Source organism: Carcharodon carcharias, chromosome 11, assembly GCF_017639515.1.
Source record: "Carcharodon carcharias isolate sCarCar2 chromosome 11, sCarCar2.pri, whole genome shotgun sequence".
Lineage (NCBI taxonomy): Eukaryota > Metazoa > Chordata > Chondrichthyes > Lamniformes > Lamnidae > Carcharodon > Carcharodon carcharias.
In genome coordinates, this window is record NC_054477.1 from 160,889,498 (window position 1) to 160,908,102 (window position 18,605).

General features: G+C 42.4%; 1 protein-coding gene across 3 annotated transcripts in view; it reads left to right on the forward strand.

The window, feature by feature from the left end:
- Positions 1 to 18,605, forward strand: part of pcca (propionyl-CoA carboxylase subunit alpha) — a 343,073-nt gene that overhangs the window by 172,598 nt on the left and 151,870 nt on the right. For all 3 annotated transcript variants that reach the window (XM_041199770.1, XM_041199771.1, XM_041199772.1), the window contains 2 exons: positions 11,561 to 11,671; positions 16,006 to 16,111. In XM_041199770.1, the coding sequence (XP_041055704.1) occupies positions 11,561 to 11,671; positions 16,006 to 16,111 (217 nt within the window). The remainder of the gene's footprint in view (positions 1 to 11,560; positions 11,672 to 16,005; positions 16,112 to 18,605) is intronic.

The window sequence follows — 18,605 nt, forward strand, 5'->3', positions numbered from 1 at the left end:
ACATCATCAACCTGAAATGTTAACTCTTTCTCTCTCCACAGATGCTGACAGACCTGCTGAGCATTTCCATAATTTTCTGCTTTTGTTTCAGACTCCCAACCTCTGCACTATTTTGCTTTAATATAAATATGGCGTTGTGCAGGTGAGGTAATAGGTACATAACCAATATTTTTCAGCTATTCACTCAGTTTCCATTCTACTGATCAGTGTCCAGAACATATTTTTCCATCGATAACTAAGTTCATTGATCAGTGTATTGCTGTTCTTTCTAGTCAAAACTATAATAAGAAGCAATAAAATGTATAATTGTAAACTATAATTTCATGTATGCATGCCTGAAAGCTAATTAAGAACTGTAAAAGTAGATCCACAAATCTAGGATAAAGGGCAGATTTAAATTGTTTATGCATTCACACAATAATGCAGTACAGATAATGCAAAATAAATCAGATTGAGAAAGGCCATTCAATCCATTTGGATCCATCAATACATCATTGTGGGGTATTGTAACATATTGGTAATGTTATTAATTCAGAGGTCTGGAGTAATAATCCAGAAATCCCATCATGGTTAGCTGGAGAATTTAAATTCAGTTAACTAAATAAATCTGGAATAAAATGCTACTGTCAATAACGGTAGCCTTGAAACTTCTAAATTGTCGTAAAAACTCATCTGATTCACCATGTTCTTTAGGGCATGAAATCAGAAATCCTTATCCGGCCTTGCCTGTATGTGACTCGAGACTCTCAACAATGTGGTTGATTCTTAACTGTCTCTGAAATTACCTAAAAAGGACTCAATTGTATTCAGGAAGGCAGCTCAACCCTCCGCACCTTCTCAAGGGAAGTTAGGGACAAGCAATAAATGCTGACATTGCCAGCGATGTTTGCCAATGTGACTGTGTCTCCATGTCCCTTGCTTATCATTTAGTTTTAACTCATTTTCCCCCAATTGCCTTTTCTATAACTTTCTCTATCTCATTTAGCTTGAAGAGATCATCTCTGTCATTTGCTTTCAAGGCTGAAAAGTCAAAATCTGGCTGGTCTTTGCTCGTATCTTCTGACACTCAAGACTGCCCTCGTAATTTTTACTTGAGTTGCTCCCAGGAATTGAATGCCTCCCTTGTATGTTAATAAACTAAACAGGACCCAGTACACAAGGTGTGGCCTGAACTGTGGACCATATAGATTGATCATGACTTTCTTCCGTTTGTACTCTATCCTTTTGGCTGTGTAATTTGGCATATTATTTGCTTACTGATTGCTGTTTCACAGTGCTTCAACATGTACATCAAGCCTATTTCGACTTCATCATTAGCTATCTCTTTACACTAATCATATAAACCAAATGAATATTTACTGATAAATGAGATAAAGTTTAATTGCGTTTCTGTGTCAGATTCTTCATCCAGACAGTGGCGAGAATGTGGAACTTGCTACCACAGGGAGTGCTTGAGGTGAATAGTTTAGATATTTAAGAAGAAGCTGGGTAAATACCTGAGGGAGAAAGGAATAGAAGGATACGCTGATAGGGTGAGATGAAATAGGTACGGAAAGAGGCTCGTGTGGAACACAAACACTGGCATAGATCAGTTGGGCTGAATGGCCTGTTTCTGTGCTATAAATTCTATGAAATTCCCTGCAGTTCTTTCAAGCTTTAACATGGAAAATATATAATTTTCCATGGACTCCATTGAGAATTTTTTTCATTTGTTCTTGGCATGTGAACATTGCTGACAAGGCCAGAATTTATTACCCCACCCTCATTGCCCTTGGGAAGGTGGTGGTGAGCTGCTTTTTTGAACCCCTGCAGTCCACGTGGTGTAAGATCATCTGCTGTTAGGGAGCGATTCCAGGATTTTGGCCCAGCGACAGTGAAGGACAGCGATATAGTTCCAAGCCAGGGTGGCGTGTTGCTTGGAGGAGAACTGGCATTTGGTGGTGGAGCCAGGCATCTTCTGCCCTTGTCGTTCTAAGTAGCTGAGGACGCAGGTTTGGAAGGTGCTGTTGAAGGAGCCTTAATGAGTTGCTGCAGTGCATCTTGTGTATGCCGCTACTGTGCATCAGTGGTGGAGGGTAGTCACTGTTTAAAGAGGTGGATGGAGTCCCAATCAGGCGGGCTGCTGAGCGTTTTGGGTGTTGTTGGAGCTGCACTCATCCAGACAAGTGGAGAGTATTCCACAGTAGTTCTGATTTGTGCTTTGTGGACAGGGAATCAGGAGGTGAGTTACTCATCACAGAAATCCTTGCTTCTGTGCCAAGCTCATAGTCGCAGTATTTATATGGCTGGTCCAGTTAAGTTTCTGGTTGACGGTAACCCCCAGGATGTTGATGTGTTGATTTAAGTTAAACTTTATAAAATCAACACCAGATTGTCTCAGAACTCTTAACAGAATTACCTGGAAAAACTCAGCAGGTCTAGCAGCCAGGTAATTCTGTTTTTGTTTTGGATTTCCAGCATCCGCAGTTTTTTGTTTTTTGTTTTTGTCTCAGAACTCTGTTAGAGCTTTCCAACAAGTTATGCTGGAATATTTTCTTGTTCATTTGAAGATCAAAATATTTCTTTTCACTGACCACTTGAAATGAAAAGTCAGTCTTCGATTCTTTACCAATACTTTGGTGACATTTGTAATAATCAGACAAAAAACTCATCAGTCCTGCACACAAAAACAGCAAAAAAAAAAGTCTAAGACTCATTTTTTTCAAAAGGCTGTCTTTGGAAACTGAGAATGTCAAAGAGTTAGGATCATCGTTGTGATACGAAAGAACAGAGGTGAATCCCCAGTGTATGTTTAGTTCAAATACAGCTCTTCGTTACTTCCCGATTTCCCCTTTGATAGCTCATAGTTACTTGCATTTGTGTAGCTCTGCAGTGTCTGCCATGGATCAGACTTAACACCTGGAACTTTACAGGCTGCTGTTGGTGGTGCAGATAAAAGCAATTTAGAAATGAGGGTGGAAAAATCACAGATTAAATAGGACTTCACTGGATAGTGAATCTACTTATTTGGTTAGGTAAATAATGTAATCATGAATCTGAATGCAGTGTTGAAATGCATAACCAAGGAGCTTTAATTAGCCTAAAAGCTTCTTCTGTTGCCACCTGTTTCTTGCATCAAAGGAAATTAAGGGCTGAATCTTTGGCTCAGCGAGCGGGGGTGGGGCCCGCTCGCCGAGGCGTAAAATGATGCGGGGTGAGGTCAAGCCCGCGTCATTTAGATTTTCAGTTCGGCGGGCGCGCCCTTCGAACTGTCAAAGGCCTGTTAAGGCCATTAATTAACTAATTAAGCCTATTGAGAAAGCTGCCTGTCCAACCTGAAGGTTGGCGGGGGGCAGGCAAAGAGCCCAGGCGGCCTTTGCATTTTTCATGGAGCCTCAACCACGGGCAGGATGAGGTTTCATGAAGAGTTTATAATTTAAATAAATTTTTTCATTAAAATTCATTGACATGTCCCAGCTCATGTGACACGGTCACACAAGGGGACATGCTTTAAATTTTTTATTTTTCTTTTATTAAAATTTTTAACACTTAAAACTTATCTCGGATGCCTAGGCGCGAAAGAGTGCACCGCCGAATCAGGGAACCCCTCCCCGCCTGCACAGGGAGTGCACAGCGCTTCCAGGTGCGCATCATGCTGGGTGGGCCTTAATTGGCCCGCCAACATAAAAGGGCGGTGCGGACCTGATCAGGGACGCCAGTCAGGTCTGCGCCCATCCCCATAGAACCCCCCCAATAGGGGGGAAAATTCTATCCCAACAACCACAGTCCCTGAGATAAAAGCAAAAAACTGCGGATGCTGGAAATCCAAAACAAAAACAAAAATAACCCGGAAAAACTCAGCAGGTCTGGCAGCCTCTGCGGAGAGGAACACAGTTAACGTTTCGAGTCCACATGACTCTTCAGCAGAACTAAGGAAAAATAGAAAATTTGGGTGAAATATAAGCTGGTTTAAGGGGGGGTGGGACAAGTAGAGCTGGATAGAGGGCCAGTGATAGGTGGAGATAACCAAAAGGTGTCACAGACAAAAGGACAAAGAGGTGTTGAAGGTGGTGATATTATCTAAAGGAATGTGCTAATTAAGGGTAGAAAGCAGGACGAGCAAGGTACAGATAGCCCTAGTGGGGGTGGGGTGGGGTGAAGGAATCGAAAAAGGCTAAAAGGTAGAGATAAAACAATGGATGGAAATACATTTAAAAATAATGGAAATAGGCGGGAAAAGAAAAATCTATATAAATTATTGGAAAAAACAAAAAGGAGGGGGAAAATCAGAAAGGGGGTGGGGATGGAGAAGAGAGTTCGTGATCTAAAATTGTTGAACCACAATCCCTGACTTGGACAGTTGTAAATTTTTTTGAGCCTCACTTTCATTCTGTAATAGAATCAAATGGGAAAATGTTGCTGTAAGTTGAGAGTGACCAAAGTCCTCAGCTACTTCACAGAATTTACAGCACAGAAACAGTCAATTTGGCCCAACTGGTCTATGTTGATATTTATGCTGCCCACAGGCCTCGTCCCCACCCCAACTGTATCTCGCCCTATCAGCATATCATTCTATTCCTGTCTCCCTGTGCATCTGCCCAGGTTCCCCTTAAATGCACCTATACTATCTGTCTCAACTACTCCTTGTGGTAGTCAGTTCCACTTTCTAACCACGCTCTGAATAAAAAGGTTTCTGCTGAATTCTGTCGGATTTATTAGTGACTGTCCAACATTTCTAGCTCCTGGTTTTGGTCATCCCACAAGTAGAAATACCTTTCCTACACCTACCTTATCAAACTTCATCATAATCTTAATCTTAACCTATTGGGTGGTCCCTCAGGCTTCACTTTTCTAGAGAAAAGAGCCCCAGCTTGTTAAATCCTTCCAGATAAATATATCCTCTCAGTACTGGTACCATCCCAGTGTTTATGTGACCTAGGTTTGCAAAGCTAAAATGTAGTTCTGTTGTGTATCATTTACTTGGTTGGCAATGTTTTGAGAGTAGGAACTTACAAAGTGTCTTAAAGATGGTATTCTCAGTATTAACGTTAAGAAAAGATCTGTTACCTTTTTAAACTCCAATCAACAATTCATGCTATAGAATTCTCAGGTTCTTTACATTTATAAATGAAGGCAGCAAGCAGCGGATAGAAAATAGAGTTGTGGCGGGCGGGTGATTTTCATACTGGAGGGAGATGTAAACCAGAGTTCCCAAATGTTCAGTACTAGGTGCACTGCTGTTTTTGATACACGTTAATGACTTGCATTTGGGGGTACAGGGCACAATTTCAAAATTTGCGGAGAACATGAAACTTGGAAGTGCAGTAAGCAGTGAGGAGGATATTAATAGACTTCAAGAAGGCAAAGATAGGCTGGTGAAATGGGCCGACACATGGCAGATGAAATTCAGTGCAGGAAAATATGGGGTGGAGCATTTTAGTAGGAAGAATGGAGAGAAACATTACATGCTAAAAAGTACAAGGGATGCAAGGAAGGGGGACATCTGAGGGTGCTTGTGCAGATATCTCTGAAGGTGAAGAACAGGTTAACAAAGCAAGCCTTAAAGTATGTGGGAATAGAGGCAAAGTACAAAAGCCAGGAAGTCAGGCTAAAACAATATAAAATGCTCGTTTGGTCCTGCCTAGAGCATTGTGTCCAGTTCTGTGCACTACACTTTAGGAAAGATGTCAAGGTTTTGGAGAGCATACAGAAGAGATTTACTAGAATAGTACCAGGGATGAGTCCCCAGTTGAGAATTGTGTCCAATCCTGGGATTCCACGCTTTAGGAAGGATGTCAAGGCCTTGGAGAGGGTGCTGAGGAAATTTACTTGAATGGTAACGAAACTTCTATATCAACCCCATGTGGCCAACCAAATATTCCACCTCCTATAGACTCTGGAATATGTTGAGTACTTCCCATTCCTTGGCAGTCACCTCTTTCAAAAGGCCACCATTGACGAGAGGACCAGCTGCGCCAGCTCAACTTTCTACAAATTACCGCAGTGAGTGCTGGAAACAAAGACCTGTACAAGTCAACGAAAGTGCTAGTGTACAGAAGAGTTGTCACCACACTCCTATACTGCTGTGAGATCAGGGCTGTGTATCAGCGACACATATGAGCGCTAGAGAAATTCATCAGCAATGCCCCTGCCACATCTTTTGGGCTCAATAGGAAGATGCTGAAACAAATACTAGTGTCTATCTTGAAGCAGCTCCACAAGAATTCAGCAAAACTCCTGCAAAATTTTGATGGGCAGGACTCTTTGTCTAGATGGCTGGAAAGCATCTCCCCCGTCAGGTCCTGTTTTCTCAACTCTCACATAGTCAACATTCCTGGAGAGGACAAAGAAATGCTTCAAAGACACTCTGAAGCTCTACTTATAGTGTGGCAACATTGACATTAATGACTGGGAGGAGCTAGCTACCAATTGTTCAGAATGACACCAACTTGTCCATCAAGCTGTATTATGCTTTGTGAGGTAGAGCAGCGGTAGAGAAGGAAAGGAAAGGAAGCAAATGCTGTGCTCCGGATCTCACTACCTCGTGGGACATCCTGCCCCATGTGCCCAAAGATCTGCGGGTCAAGAATCGGCCTGTTCAGTCACATGAAGACCCATGGCAGAAACTTGTGGCCCTGAGTAGACATCATCCTTGAATTGAGGGACAGCTGACAAAACTTGAGTGAATGTGAAGAGACTGGAGAAACTGGGATTGTTTTCTGGGAGCAGAGCAGGTTAAGGAGAAATATGATAGAGGCGTTCCAAGTTATGGAGGGTTTTTAATACAGTAAATAAGGAGAAATTCTTTCCTCTGGCAGGAGGGTCAGCTAATGGAGGACACAGATTTATGGCAAAGGAACCAGAAGGACATGATGAGAATTTTATTTTGCGCCAAAAGATGGTGGAATCAGATTTAATATTATCTTCCAAAAGGGGAATCAGATACAAACTTAAAAATGAAGAATTTGCCAGGTTATAGCAAAAGAGTAGCAGTCAGTGAGACTAATTGGATAACTCTGTCAATGAGCTGGCAAATGCATGATGGGCTGAATGGCCATCTTCTGTACTGTAGGATTCTTTGATTCTAGTTGTAAAAATTGTAACCAAAATGTTACTTTATTTGCAAGCCAAATGGTTTAAGAAACACTGGGCTGGATTTAGTGGAGGCAACGGGGATCTTGCCCACTGGCTGCAGAGCCGACGAGAGCGATGCACCACCTCTTTTAGGGAAGGCCCACTGAATTGAGTGCCACCCAGGCACTTAGCTGGACAGTGGTGGGCCTTCCCTGGGATCAAGGACCCTTGGGCAGACATTCCGTCCACTGAGAGCTGCCAGCCACTCAGAGGCCGGCCGCTGTATTGAACAGCAGCACCACTGCGGACGAGGTGAGTGGCCGAGGGTCGTCTCTAGATCTCAGGCCACAGGTGAGTGAAGAGAGGGGTTGCGAGTGAGCAGGGGGCCGTTTCTGCAAGGGCAGGGAGGTTGACTCTCAGTGGCTGCCCGCCTTCCCCCGGCGCCACTCCCCCCACCCTCCCCGGCTGCCTAATGCTGGATCCCTCGATCAAGCACTGATCAGGCCTTTGAACGAGTGACACCACCGCCCCCCCTCCACCAACAGGGACTTGCTTGTTGTGCTCCCTGTGTTATGAGCCCACTGCTGGGTTAATACCAGCAGAGGCGGATGAGTTCTTTAGGTGGGCATTACTTGCCTAGTTAAGGGCCTCAATTAATGGTGGAGCGGGCAGGCCATTCACAGGCGTTCCCGCCATGGACTTAATCGGGTTGGAAGCGGGAAGTGGGGGTGGGGGGGGGCATTAAATTCTGCCCACTTTGTTGAAGAAGTATTCCTTCGGGAGGCAGTTTTTAAGTGAACATTTTTCTTCAAAGATTATAATACTCTGATTCCAGCATAAGGTAATTACAATACTCTAGTGATCTCTATGTCTTTTAATATTAATGTTAATTGGCGGTAAGCATTTAGAATGATTTCATTGGCATGCTGTTCCATATCCAGGATGGAATTCAGATCTCAGTTTCAGCACAACAGGATTAAAACAACTGAAGAAAAGTATTTTGTGTATTTCAATAGTCATGGATATATTTTAAAAATAATTAATGGAAATACAACCTGACGTGAGCAGTATGATTTGGTAAACATTCAAATATGTAGCGGGTAAGGTTAGAAAAAGAAAAATACCAGAGTACTGGCTACAGGAGAGCTGTACTTTTGAGTAACTCAATAACACCTGAAAGTGAAGGTATAAGTAGTGATCTGCCTAAGGGCACCTCCTCTTCTCATTTCTCCATGTCTCCAGGCCTTGAGAGGAATGTGAAAGATCAGATATTTAAAAAATACAATTTTGCCTAATCGGTTGCTTTAGCTTTCTGCTTCATTCAAGGGACATGTTAGGGACAGGAGGAGGCCATTTCGCCCCTCGAGCCTGTTTCGCCACTATTCAATTAGGTCATGGCTGATCTGTGACCTAACTCCAGATGCACCCATATCCCTGAATACCTTTGGTTAACAAATACCTATAAATCTCAAATTTAAAATTAATGATTGCTTTAGCAACAAATTCCATTCACAAAAGAGAATTCCAAACTTCTTCCATCCTCTGTGTGTAGAAATATTCCCTAATTTCACTCCTGAACAGCCTGGCTCTAATTTTTAGACCCCCCACACCCCCCCCCACCTCCCCCCCCCACACACACCCACCCCACCCACCACCACCAACACCAACACCACCACCACCACCTCCTTGTCCTAGACTCCCCAACCAGCAGATATAGTTTCTATCTACTCTATCTGTTCCCCATAATAACTTAAAAACCTCAATCAAATCACCTTTTTAAATCCCAGGGAATGCAACCCTAGGTTGGGTACTCTCTCCTCATTCTTGGAATTCAGGTATCATTCTGATAAATCAAAGCTGCACTCCTTCTTCCTGAGGGCTGGAGGACATTACAGAGACAGGGAGGGGTGAGGCCACGAAGAGAATTGAACACAAGGATGAGGATTTTAAATTTAATGTATTGCCAGACTAGGAGCCAATGTAGATCAGCAAGCACGCAGGTGATGGGTGAATAGGACTTGGTGTGAGTTAGAATACCAGCAATTCCTGCTGCCCCACTCAAGGTTACAACTGCCATACCTCTTCCCCACACCCACACCCCCATCCTGTAGCTCCCCAACAATGGCTAAGACTCTCCCCCCTTTACAGATCCAAAACAGTATTTTATCTTCCAGAAAGCCAGCTATTCAACTGGCATGTAAAATTGATCTGCAATCAGTGATAGGGAAAGATTAGTATCATAGAATGGCTACAGCACAGAAGAAGGCCATTGAGTCCCTCGGGTCTGTGCCAGCTCCCCAAATGAGCAATTCGCCTAGCACCATTCTCCTGCCTTCTCTCTGTAACTCTGCACATTCCTCCTTTTCAGATTATAATCCAATTCCCTCTTGAATGCCTCGATTGAACCTGTCTCCACCACACTCTCAGGCAGTGCATTCCCGATCCTAACCACTCACTGTGTAAAAAAGATTTTCCTCATGTTCCCATTGTTTCTTTTGCCAATTACTTAAATCAACGTGCTCTGGTTCTTGATCCTTCCACCAATGGAGCAGTTTTTCCCCATCTACCCAGTGTATATCCATTATGATTTTGAGCACCTCTATCAAATATCTCAATCTGGTTTTCTCCAAGGAGAACAGTCCCAACTTCTCCAATCTATCTACATAACTGAAGTTCCTCATCCCTGGAACCAGGAAATCTTATGCCATAGTATCAAAGTTGGGTTACATTACTCTGTATTTGTGCAGAGAGTAAGATTTTTAACATTGTATTGTTCTTGTATTGTTCTGTTGAATTTTTTTTGGAAAAAATTGTTGACTTATAGAAGTCTTGTCATGATAACATTCTGCGGATGTGTCAGAATGTAATTTGCTTTGCTGGCACATGCTATAGTAGTTGTATAGGCTTCACTAACTCTACTATGTCAGATCAGCCCCCTTTAGTGTGTTGTAGCTGCAGACAAGTATAACAATGCAACCTCTAAGTGATCCCGACCACATATAAAGACCAGCCTAGGTTCAGGTATTGGTTTGTTGTGGAAAGACCTCCTAATCGTGCCACTTTGCCCTGACCTAGAGGAAGTATCGTCGTGAGTGCAGAGATTACTTAAGTGGTCCCATTTGAGGGTGGATGTCTTGGGAGTCTTGCATAGAATTGATACGCCAAAAAAGGCCATATTGAAAGAAATCCTACGGGATTTTAATACTAGTTAAAACTAAGAACTCTGAACTAAGTTTGGCTAAATACAAAGAAAGTCTGTTTTTTTGCTTTTAGCTGCTGCACGAGACGATTTAAAATAAGCATAACTGTTGGCCTCTGTTTGATCCTGTTAGTGTGTGGCTAATGTCTTGGCAGTGTTTTGGTAGCAGCAGGTAGTCAGGAGAAGGCAGCTTGTGGGTCATCATTCTTCAGCCTGGCAGTTTTTCACACACAGATGTAGACCTTGTGAACTTTGGAGGAGGTCAAATATGAACCTCACATTCAACACTTGTGACATGCTCTTAGATGAAGTGAAGACAAGTTGGCTTGCCCATGTTTTTTTTTTCCCAAATCTAGCAGAGCTGTAACATAAAACCCCCTTTTTTCCCCCTTTACCTAAAAGCCAGGTTGGAGTTGAAATTTAGATATACGTTGTCTACAACTTTTTGATTTACATATTTTGCCCTCCGAGGTATTATTTATAGTAGATAGTCTACTTTGGGACTGAGCCCTTTGATCAGATTATTGAGGACTCCTTTCAAGTAATGCTATAAAATTACAGGCTTGGATCTGTTTATTGATTAATGTGGTGAAGATGATTTATTCATTTCGGTTCAAAGAGCCAGCCTTTAATATTGTGTATATAGCAGAGATTCTTGCTACTATTAAAGCATTCATAGCTTATATTTGAATCAGTATCATTTTATTGAATGGTGGAGCAGGCTCCAGGGGCTGTATGATCTACTCCCATTTCTTATATACTTTTGTCCTGGAACCCTTTACAGCCAATGTAAAGGACCTTTTTGAAATTCCCCCACTGTTGTGATGCAGAAAACTAGGCAACCAATTTGCACACAGCAAGCTCCGACAAATGGCAATATGATAATAACCAGGTAATCTGTTTTATAGTAATTTCAGTTGAGGGATAAATATTGGCCAAGATACCAAAATTCCTTCGAAATAATGCCATTGGATGTTTTACATCCACTTGAGAGGATGTATGGTGCCTTGGTGTAATATCTGACTTGAAATGGGACGACATTTTAGGATTAATTAGTGTTTCTTTCTGTTCTGTGAAATTTATTTTAAGCAAGTTAATACCAGCAGAGAAATATTTCCACATCAAGATTTCCAAAACAGTTGTCGGATTTCCCCAGTTAATAACCTTTGCGTTGTATGTAAAAGGAACACGTGTTTCTAGTGATCTGTGCATTGGATAAATTCTTTGACCTCAAGGGATATTATGATGATTCCAGGTGATACCAATTGTACTGTCATTCTTTTTAACATGTTGCCTTCCAATTTCCAGGAGTGACTCACAACATTCCACTTCTTCGGGAAGTTATCATCCACCCACGCTTTGTGAAAGGCGACATCAACACTAATTTCCTTCCTGAGGTCTATCCAGATGGCTTCAAAGGTTTGCATCTATGGACTTGGTAAACCGAAGACAGTTGTTTCTTGGAATAGCAGAGTGTGTGCTATTGGTTGCTTGTGATGTCTTAGATCATAGATCATAGAATGGTTACAGCACAGAAGGAGGCCATTAAGCCCATCGTGTCTTTGCCAGCTCTCTCTAGGAGAACTCATTTTGTCCTATTCCTGCACCCTGCAAGGGAGGAGGAGCAGGCTGCCTTCCTCATCTGGTGGCTCTTCTCAGGGTGTTCCTAGCATGGACAACGTCGCCTCAGCCCCTCTGCCAGTATCTCTACTTGTACATTGTTAATTAAATGAATTTTGGTTGACAATGACCCATATCCATTAACATTCACAGGTGGCAGGATAAGCGTAATGTGGGGTAGATCTATTAAAACAGAGACACTCACTTCTTTCCAATATAAAAACCAAAAGTGCTGGAAAAACACAGCGGGTCTGGCAGCATCTGTGGAGAGAGGAACAGAGTTAATGTTTCAAGTCCAATATGGCTGTTCTTTGGAACTGAAGAGAGGCAGAAATGTAATGGGTTTTATGCTATGGAAAAAAGGGGGAAGGAGAGATGGAAAAAAAGGGAAGGTCGGATAGGTTAGAGGGCAGGGGAGATTAAATTACAAAAATGTCATGGGACAAAAGGCAAAGAGAATGGGAATGGTAGTAGTAAAGGAACAAAACAGTGGGTGTTAATAGCAGAATAGAGGTCAGTGCTGTCTGAAAGCAAAACATGAGAATCAAGATACAGACTGGCACTGGGTAAAAAATTCTCTTCTTTTCATGTGTTCAGATGTATTCATTGTATAAAAGATTTCCCTCTCCTGATTGCTGTCGCGACTCTTGTTGAGAAATGTATGTAAGTAGAAGACGGAAATGTCTAAGAAGCTGTCAACAGCCCATCCAGTGTCTTACAGTGTGTGAAGTACAGCAGCTCGGGCAAGGTGCAGGTGGTTGATGAGAAGTTTGTATCTTTAGGAAAAGAGAAGAAAGTTGGAAGGGGGTAACTACCTGTTGAGAATGTAGTCCTCCAACATTTAAGGGGAAGCTTGATAAACATATTAAGGAAGAAGAGATAGGAGGATATGCCGATAGAAAAGAAGGGTGGGAGGAGGCTCATGTGGAATGGTGTGGACCAGTTGGGCCAAACGGCTTGTTTTAATGCTGGTAATTCTATGTGTAACCAGTCTGCCCCAACTATTTGTCAAGCCATCTGCAAGTCACTTAAATATTTAGAAATTGGAAAGTAGCTACGTTTAATTGGAGACACAAAGCAACTAATGGACTTGATCAGTGTTTTCCTGACAGCATTCATGACAGAAACTCTTGTTGACATGTTAAATTTATGTTGGAGGCTAGGAGCTCCATTCACATGGTATCTACTTGTTTCATGGTGCCTTCACTGTTGATGCTAATATTGAAAATGATGGACACAATGGAACTCATTTCCTGCAGCTGTGTACTCACTGTCAGTCATTCAGTATCAAGATTTCCAATTTTTTGTCAGCTTTGATTACCTTATAAGTAAGAGTTATTTTGAAGTTTCAGTTGAATCAGTAAATGTCACCTGTATTCTGCATAGTTCTTCAAACAAAATGCTGCAGCTCTCTACATTTCTTCTTGTTGTCCCACCTTTGCCTTGCTTGTTGGGGAAGCAACTGGGAATTAATTCAAAGCCATATATCTAACACCAGAAAGCTTAAAAAGAGCACCTCAATGCAGTTTGATGAAATAGCATTTTATAACTCTGAATGCTCTCAATATTATTTTGTGAATTATGCAATTTTTTTGCCAATATTTGTAGGAAGAGGGAAACAGTGGGAGGCCATTCAGCCCCTCAATCCTGTTCCACTACTTAATTAGTGCATAGTTGATTTTGTATCTTAACCTCATTTACCTGTAACCCTTAATACCCTTGTCCAACAACATCTATCAGTCACAGTTTTAAAATCTTCAATTTTGGAGAGTGCGATTCCAGGCTTCCACTAGCTTTTATGCAAATAAGTACTTCCTGACATCACCCCAAATGGTCCGGCTCTAATTTTAAGGTTATGGCCCCTTGTTCTGTACTCATCACCAGAGGAAATAGTTTCTCTGCCTCAACCTATCAAAGCCTATAATCATCTTAAACACCTCAATTAAATCACCTCTTAATCTTCTACAGTTGAGGGAATGGGTTAGCGGCAATGCCACTGGACAACTAATCCAGAGTCCCAGGCTAATGTCCACATGGCAGATGGTGGAATTTAAATTAAATTAATAAATCTGGAATATAAAGCTAGACTCAGTAATGGTGACCATGAAACTGTGATCAATTGTTGTAAAAACCCATCTGGCGCCCTTTACCTGGTCTGGCTTATATGTAACTTCAGATCCGCCAATCACTGAAAGCAAGCACGCAAGTGCCAGTGCAGCAAGCAGTTAGGAAGGCAAATGATATGTTAACCTTCACTGCGAGAGGACTTGAGTACAGGAGCAAGGATGTCTTACTGTAGCTGTGCAGGGCCTTGGTGAGACCACACCTGGTGTATTGTGTGCAGTTTTGGTCTCCTTACCTTAGAAAGGATATACTTGCCATCGAGGCATGCAGTGAAGGCTCACTAGACTGACTCCTGGGATGGCAGGATTGTTATATGAGGAGAGATTGGGCTGACTAGGCCTGTAATCACTGGAGTTTAGAAGAATGAGAGGGGATCTCATCAAAATGTATAAAATTCTGACATGGTTGGACAGACTGGATGCAGGGATGATGTTTCCTCTGGCTGCAGAGTCTAGAGCGAGGGGTCACAGTCTCAGGATACGGAGTAGGCTAGTTAGGACTGAGACGAGGAGAAACTACTTCACTCGGGGTGGTGAATCTGTGGACTTCTCTACCACAGTACCGAGAATCAGAGGGACCTTGGTGTGCATGTCCACTGGTTCCTTAAGATAGCGGGACAGGTAGATAAGTTGGTAAAGAAGGCATATGGGATACTTGCCTTTATAAGCCGAGGCATAGAATATAAGAGCAGGGAGGTTATGCTGGAACTGTATAAAACACTGGTTAGGCCACAGCTAGAGTATTGCATGCAGTTCTGGAGTACGCATTATAGGAAGGATGTGATTGCACCAGAGAGAGTGCAGAGGAAATTTACCAGGATGTTGCCTGGGCTGGAGAGTTTTAGTTATGAAGAGAGATTGGATAGACTGGGGTTATTTTCCTTGAAGCAGAGGAGATCGAGCGGGGACATGATTGAGGTGTATAAAATTATGAGAGGCATAGATAGGGTAGACAGGAAAGAACTTTTCCCCTTGGTGGAGGGATCAATAACCAGGGGGCATAGATTTAAAGTAACGGACAGGAGATTTAGAAGGGATTTGAGGAAGAATTTTTTCACCCAGAGGATGGTGGGAATCTGGAACTCACTGCCTGAAAGGGTTGTAGAGGCAAAAACCCTCATAACATTTAAGAAGTATTTGGATGTGCGCTCGCGATGCCATGGCATACAGGGCTATGGGCCTAGTGCTGGAAGATAGGATTAGAATAGTTAGGTACTTGTTTGACTGGCACAGACTCAAAGGGCCGAAGGGCCTTTTTCTGTGCTGTAGACCTCTATGACTGCAACACGAAAGCTATAGAGGCCAAGTCATTGAATATATTTAAGAAGGAAATAGATTTCTGCGCTCTAAAGGTGTCAAGGGGCATGGGGAGAGAACGGGAGTGTGATATTGAGATAGAGGATCAGCTGTGATCATATTGAATGGCAGAGCAGTCTCGAAGGGCCGAATGACCTACTACTCCTATTTTCTATATAATGCGATTGACTTATCTATCCTCTGAAATGGCCTAGCAAAGCACTCAAAGACAATTAGGGATAGGACACAAATACTAGCATTGCTATTGAGACTGAAATCTTATGAAAGAATAAAAAAATACAAATCTTTCAGCATCCAGTACCATTCTGTTGATGTGATAGCCTGCATAAGATCTACGGAGATGCATTTTTATCTTAATTTACATATTTTAACAAAACCATAGCCATTACTACCCACCATAATGAATTGTTTTCTATCGTGTTGTGTTGTGATGTTAGATTACAAATGGGAGGAAGTTTTAAAAGAAAAAATGTGGAGCTTGCTATCAAGTGGAGGACTGTAGTTGAGGTGGATGGCATAGATGGATTTAAGGGGAGTCTAGATAAAGACATGAGGGAGAAACTTTATGCAAATAGGGTTAGATGAGAGGGTGGAAGGAGACTAGTGTGGAATGCCGGTATTCATCAATCGGATCGAATGGCCTGTTTCTGGCTGCACGTTTTTGTAATTTTATGTAAAACTCTTGCCCAACAGGACGTACGCTGTCAGATTCTGAGCACAAGGAACTGTTGGCCACTGCTGGATCCATTTATGTAGCTGCTCTGATGAAGGCTCAGAGATTTCTTGAAAATTCTACAAGGTGAGGAATCTTTGGTGTGCATGGGCTGTGCATTATGAACATGATTCTGCATTCAAACATCCAGAGTGAATTTTAGGAGCAGTTCCCATAGCGAAACATATTGGAGGGGTAATAATTTTAGCAAATGGGCATAATGTATCCCTTCTGTAATAATCTCCAAATTTAAGCTATTTTTCATTTATTAACGCTGATGCCGAAACGTGAAGGAGAAATGAATAGAAGGGTATGGTGATAGGGCGAGATGAACTATGGTGATAGGAGGCTTGTGCTGAGGTTAAGTACTGGCATGATTCATTGAATGGCACGTTTCTGTGCTTAAAATTCGAAGTGATTCTATATAAATTGGAGGTGGCTGAGGGAAGATTATCCCGTTCACACTTGCTTTTAAGTGGAGTATCACACTGATGGCTGAATATTTTTGGATCTGTTTACTTATGATCAATAACTAATTTATTCAAGTGTCTGCTGCCTGTGTATGATAACTGCCTCACATGGAATAAATGCAGTGATGAACAGCTGTTGTTGTAACATTCAATATACCCTTGAATTGTTGCATGTAAGATTGGTTTGTAAAGTCCCCCTATATGTCAAGTCACACTTCCTGACTTTAAAATAAATATAGTTTAAGGGTATAATGCATGCTGCGGAATGGTTATATGGCTGAGATATTAGTTATCGTGTTGTAATCATGATTGCACAGAATTTTACAACACAGAAACAGGCCATTCGGCCCATCTGGTTCATGCTGCTGTTTATACTCCACACAGGCCTCACCCTGACCCTATTAACGTCACCCCAACAACATATCCTTCTCTCCCTTTCTGCCTCATGTGTTTATCCAGCTTCCCTTTATTTGTATCTATACTATTCGCCTCAGCCACTCGCTGTGGTAGCGAGTTCCACATTCTTACAACTCTCTGGGCAAAGAAGTCTCTCTTGAATTCCTGATTGAATTTATGAGCAGAATTTAATGTTTGTGATGGTGATCTTGCCCGTTGGCTGGAGAACCAGTGGGAGCTTCATGTTGCCTCTGCTGGGCAAGGCCACCGAATTAAGTGCCCATCAGGCCCTTTAAGTGGCCAGTGTTGGGCCTTAGCTGGGATTAAAGACTCTGGGGGGCAGAAATCGCGCCCGCTGAGAATTTCTGACCAATCAGAGGCCAGCAGCTCGCCATTGCTGTCAGCGCCTCCGGGAGTGGTGGCAGCTGCTGGTTATGCATTCACCAGAGGCCAAGGAACACCCAAGGGCCCCTGGCCAAAGGTGAGTGAGGGATGGATGGCAGTTGCGGAAGAGGGTGGGGAGAGGGATCAGAGGCAAGGGCAGGGGAGGTGGCTTTCAGCGGGTCCCCCCTTCCGTGATGCTGGCTGTCTGGGTCGGGTACTCGATGCCTTTCAGCAAAGCATGCCCTCAGCTGCCTCAACCCCCTGCAAACCACCCCCGCCCCCCCAGGAGTCCATGTCAGGTTTGCTTTTCAGGCTTCCGTCTTGGTGATTCCCCCACCTGTAACCGATTGAATACCAGCAGTGGCAGGATGAAGCCCTTAAGTGGGCAGTAATTCCCCACTTAAGAGCCTCAGTTGGCACCAAGGCAGGAAGACTGTCCACGAGCCTTCCAGGCACAGACTCAATTGGGTGGAGGGGGTAAATGGCAGGATTCCCCCCCCACCATGGCACACTCTCACCTAATTAAATGCCCCCTGTCTCCAAACTTACCATTTAATTCCACCCTATTAGCGGCAGCCTGATATTAATGGCCCCTAGTTTTGGATTCTGCCACAAGTGATAAGCTTACAAATAATCTCGGAACTACAAGTTAAAATTTCAGCATCGACAGCACGTCTTTTAACATCAGCATTGTTGAAGCTTTTTTAGGGAAAAGTAAGAAAAAAAAAATCAGTGCTTGAGTCTATAGGCATGATCCCACAAGCCATGGAATTGGGTTTATAATATTGTAGCCTTATCGCCCATATAGCACCAATATTGGCATGACTTTGTTGTATCATAGCTCTCATGCCATGAGTACGCTGATAATTTGGAATTGCTAGTGTGATGCTTTACATTGAGTGCAACACAAAAGTATTTTTCTTTTTGAAGTATGGTGGCAATTGCTGTATGTAACAATAGTGATCATTTTCTGACTTCCAGCTGGTAAACTATTGACCTAAACATGTGGTAGCCAAAACTTTGAGTAAACTTTTTAAAGTCACGCAGCATTGTGATCCTTGACTGCAGTAAATATCTGTATCGTATATATATTGTTTCTCATATATGCCAGTATTTTTAGTATAGGTGGAATTGAATTCTGTTCTCTTATGTAAATTTTAAAAATTACAAATTTATAAAAACATTAATGTAGTTTATACTCTCCAGGTTTATAATTAAGTTATACTGTTACACTCCTGAATCAGCATTACTTTACAAAAACTGCAAGAAAATGAATGCGGTTAGATATTAATTATGATAAGCTTTTATTTTCATTAATCAGGACAAGACAA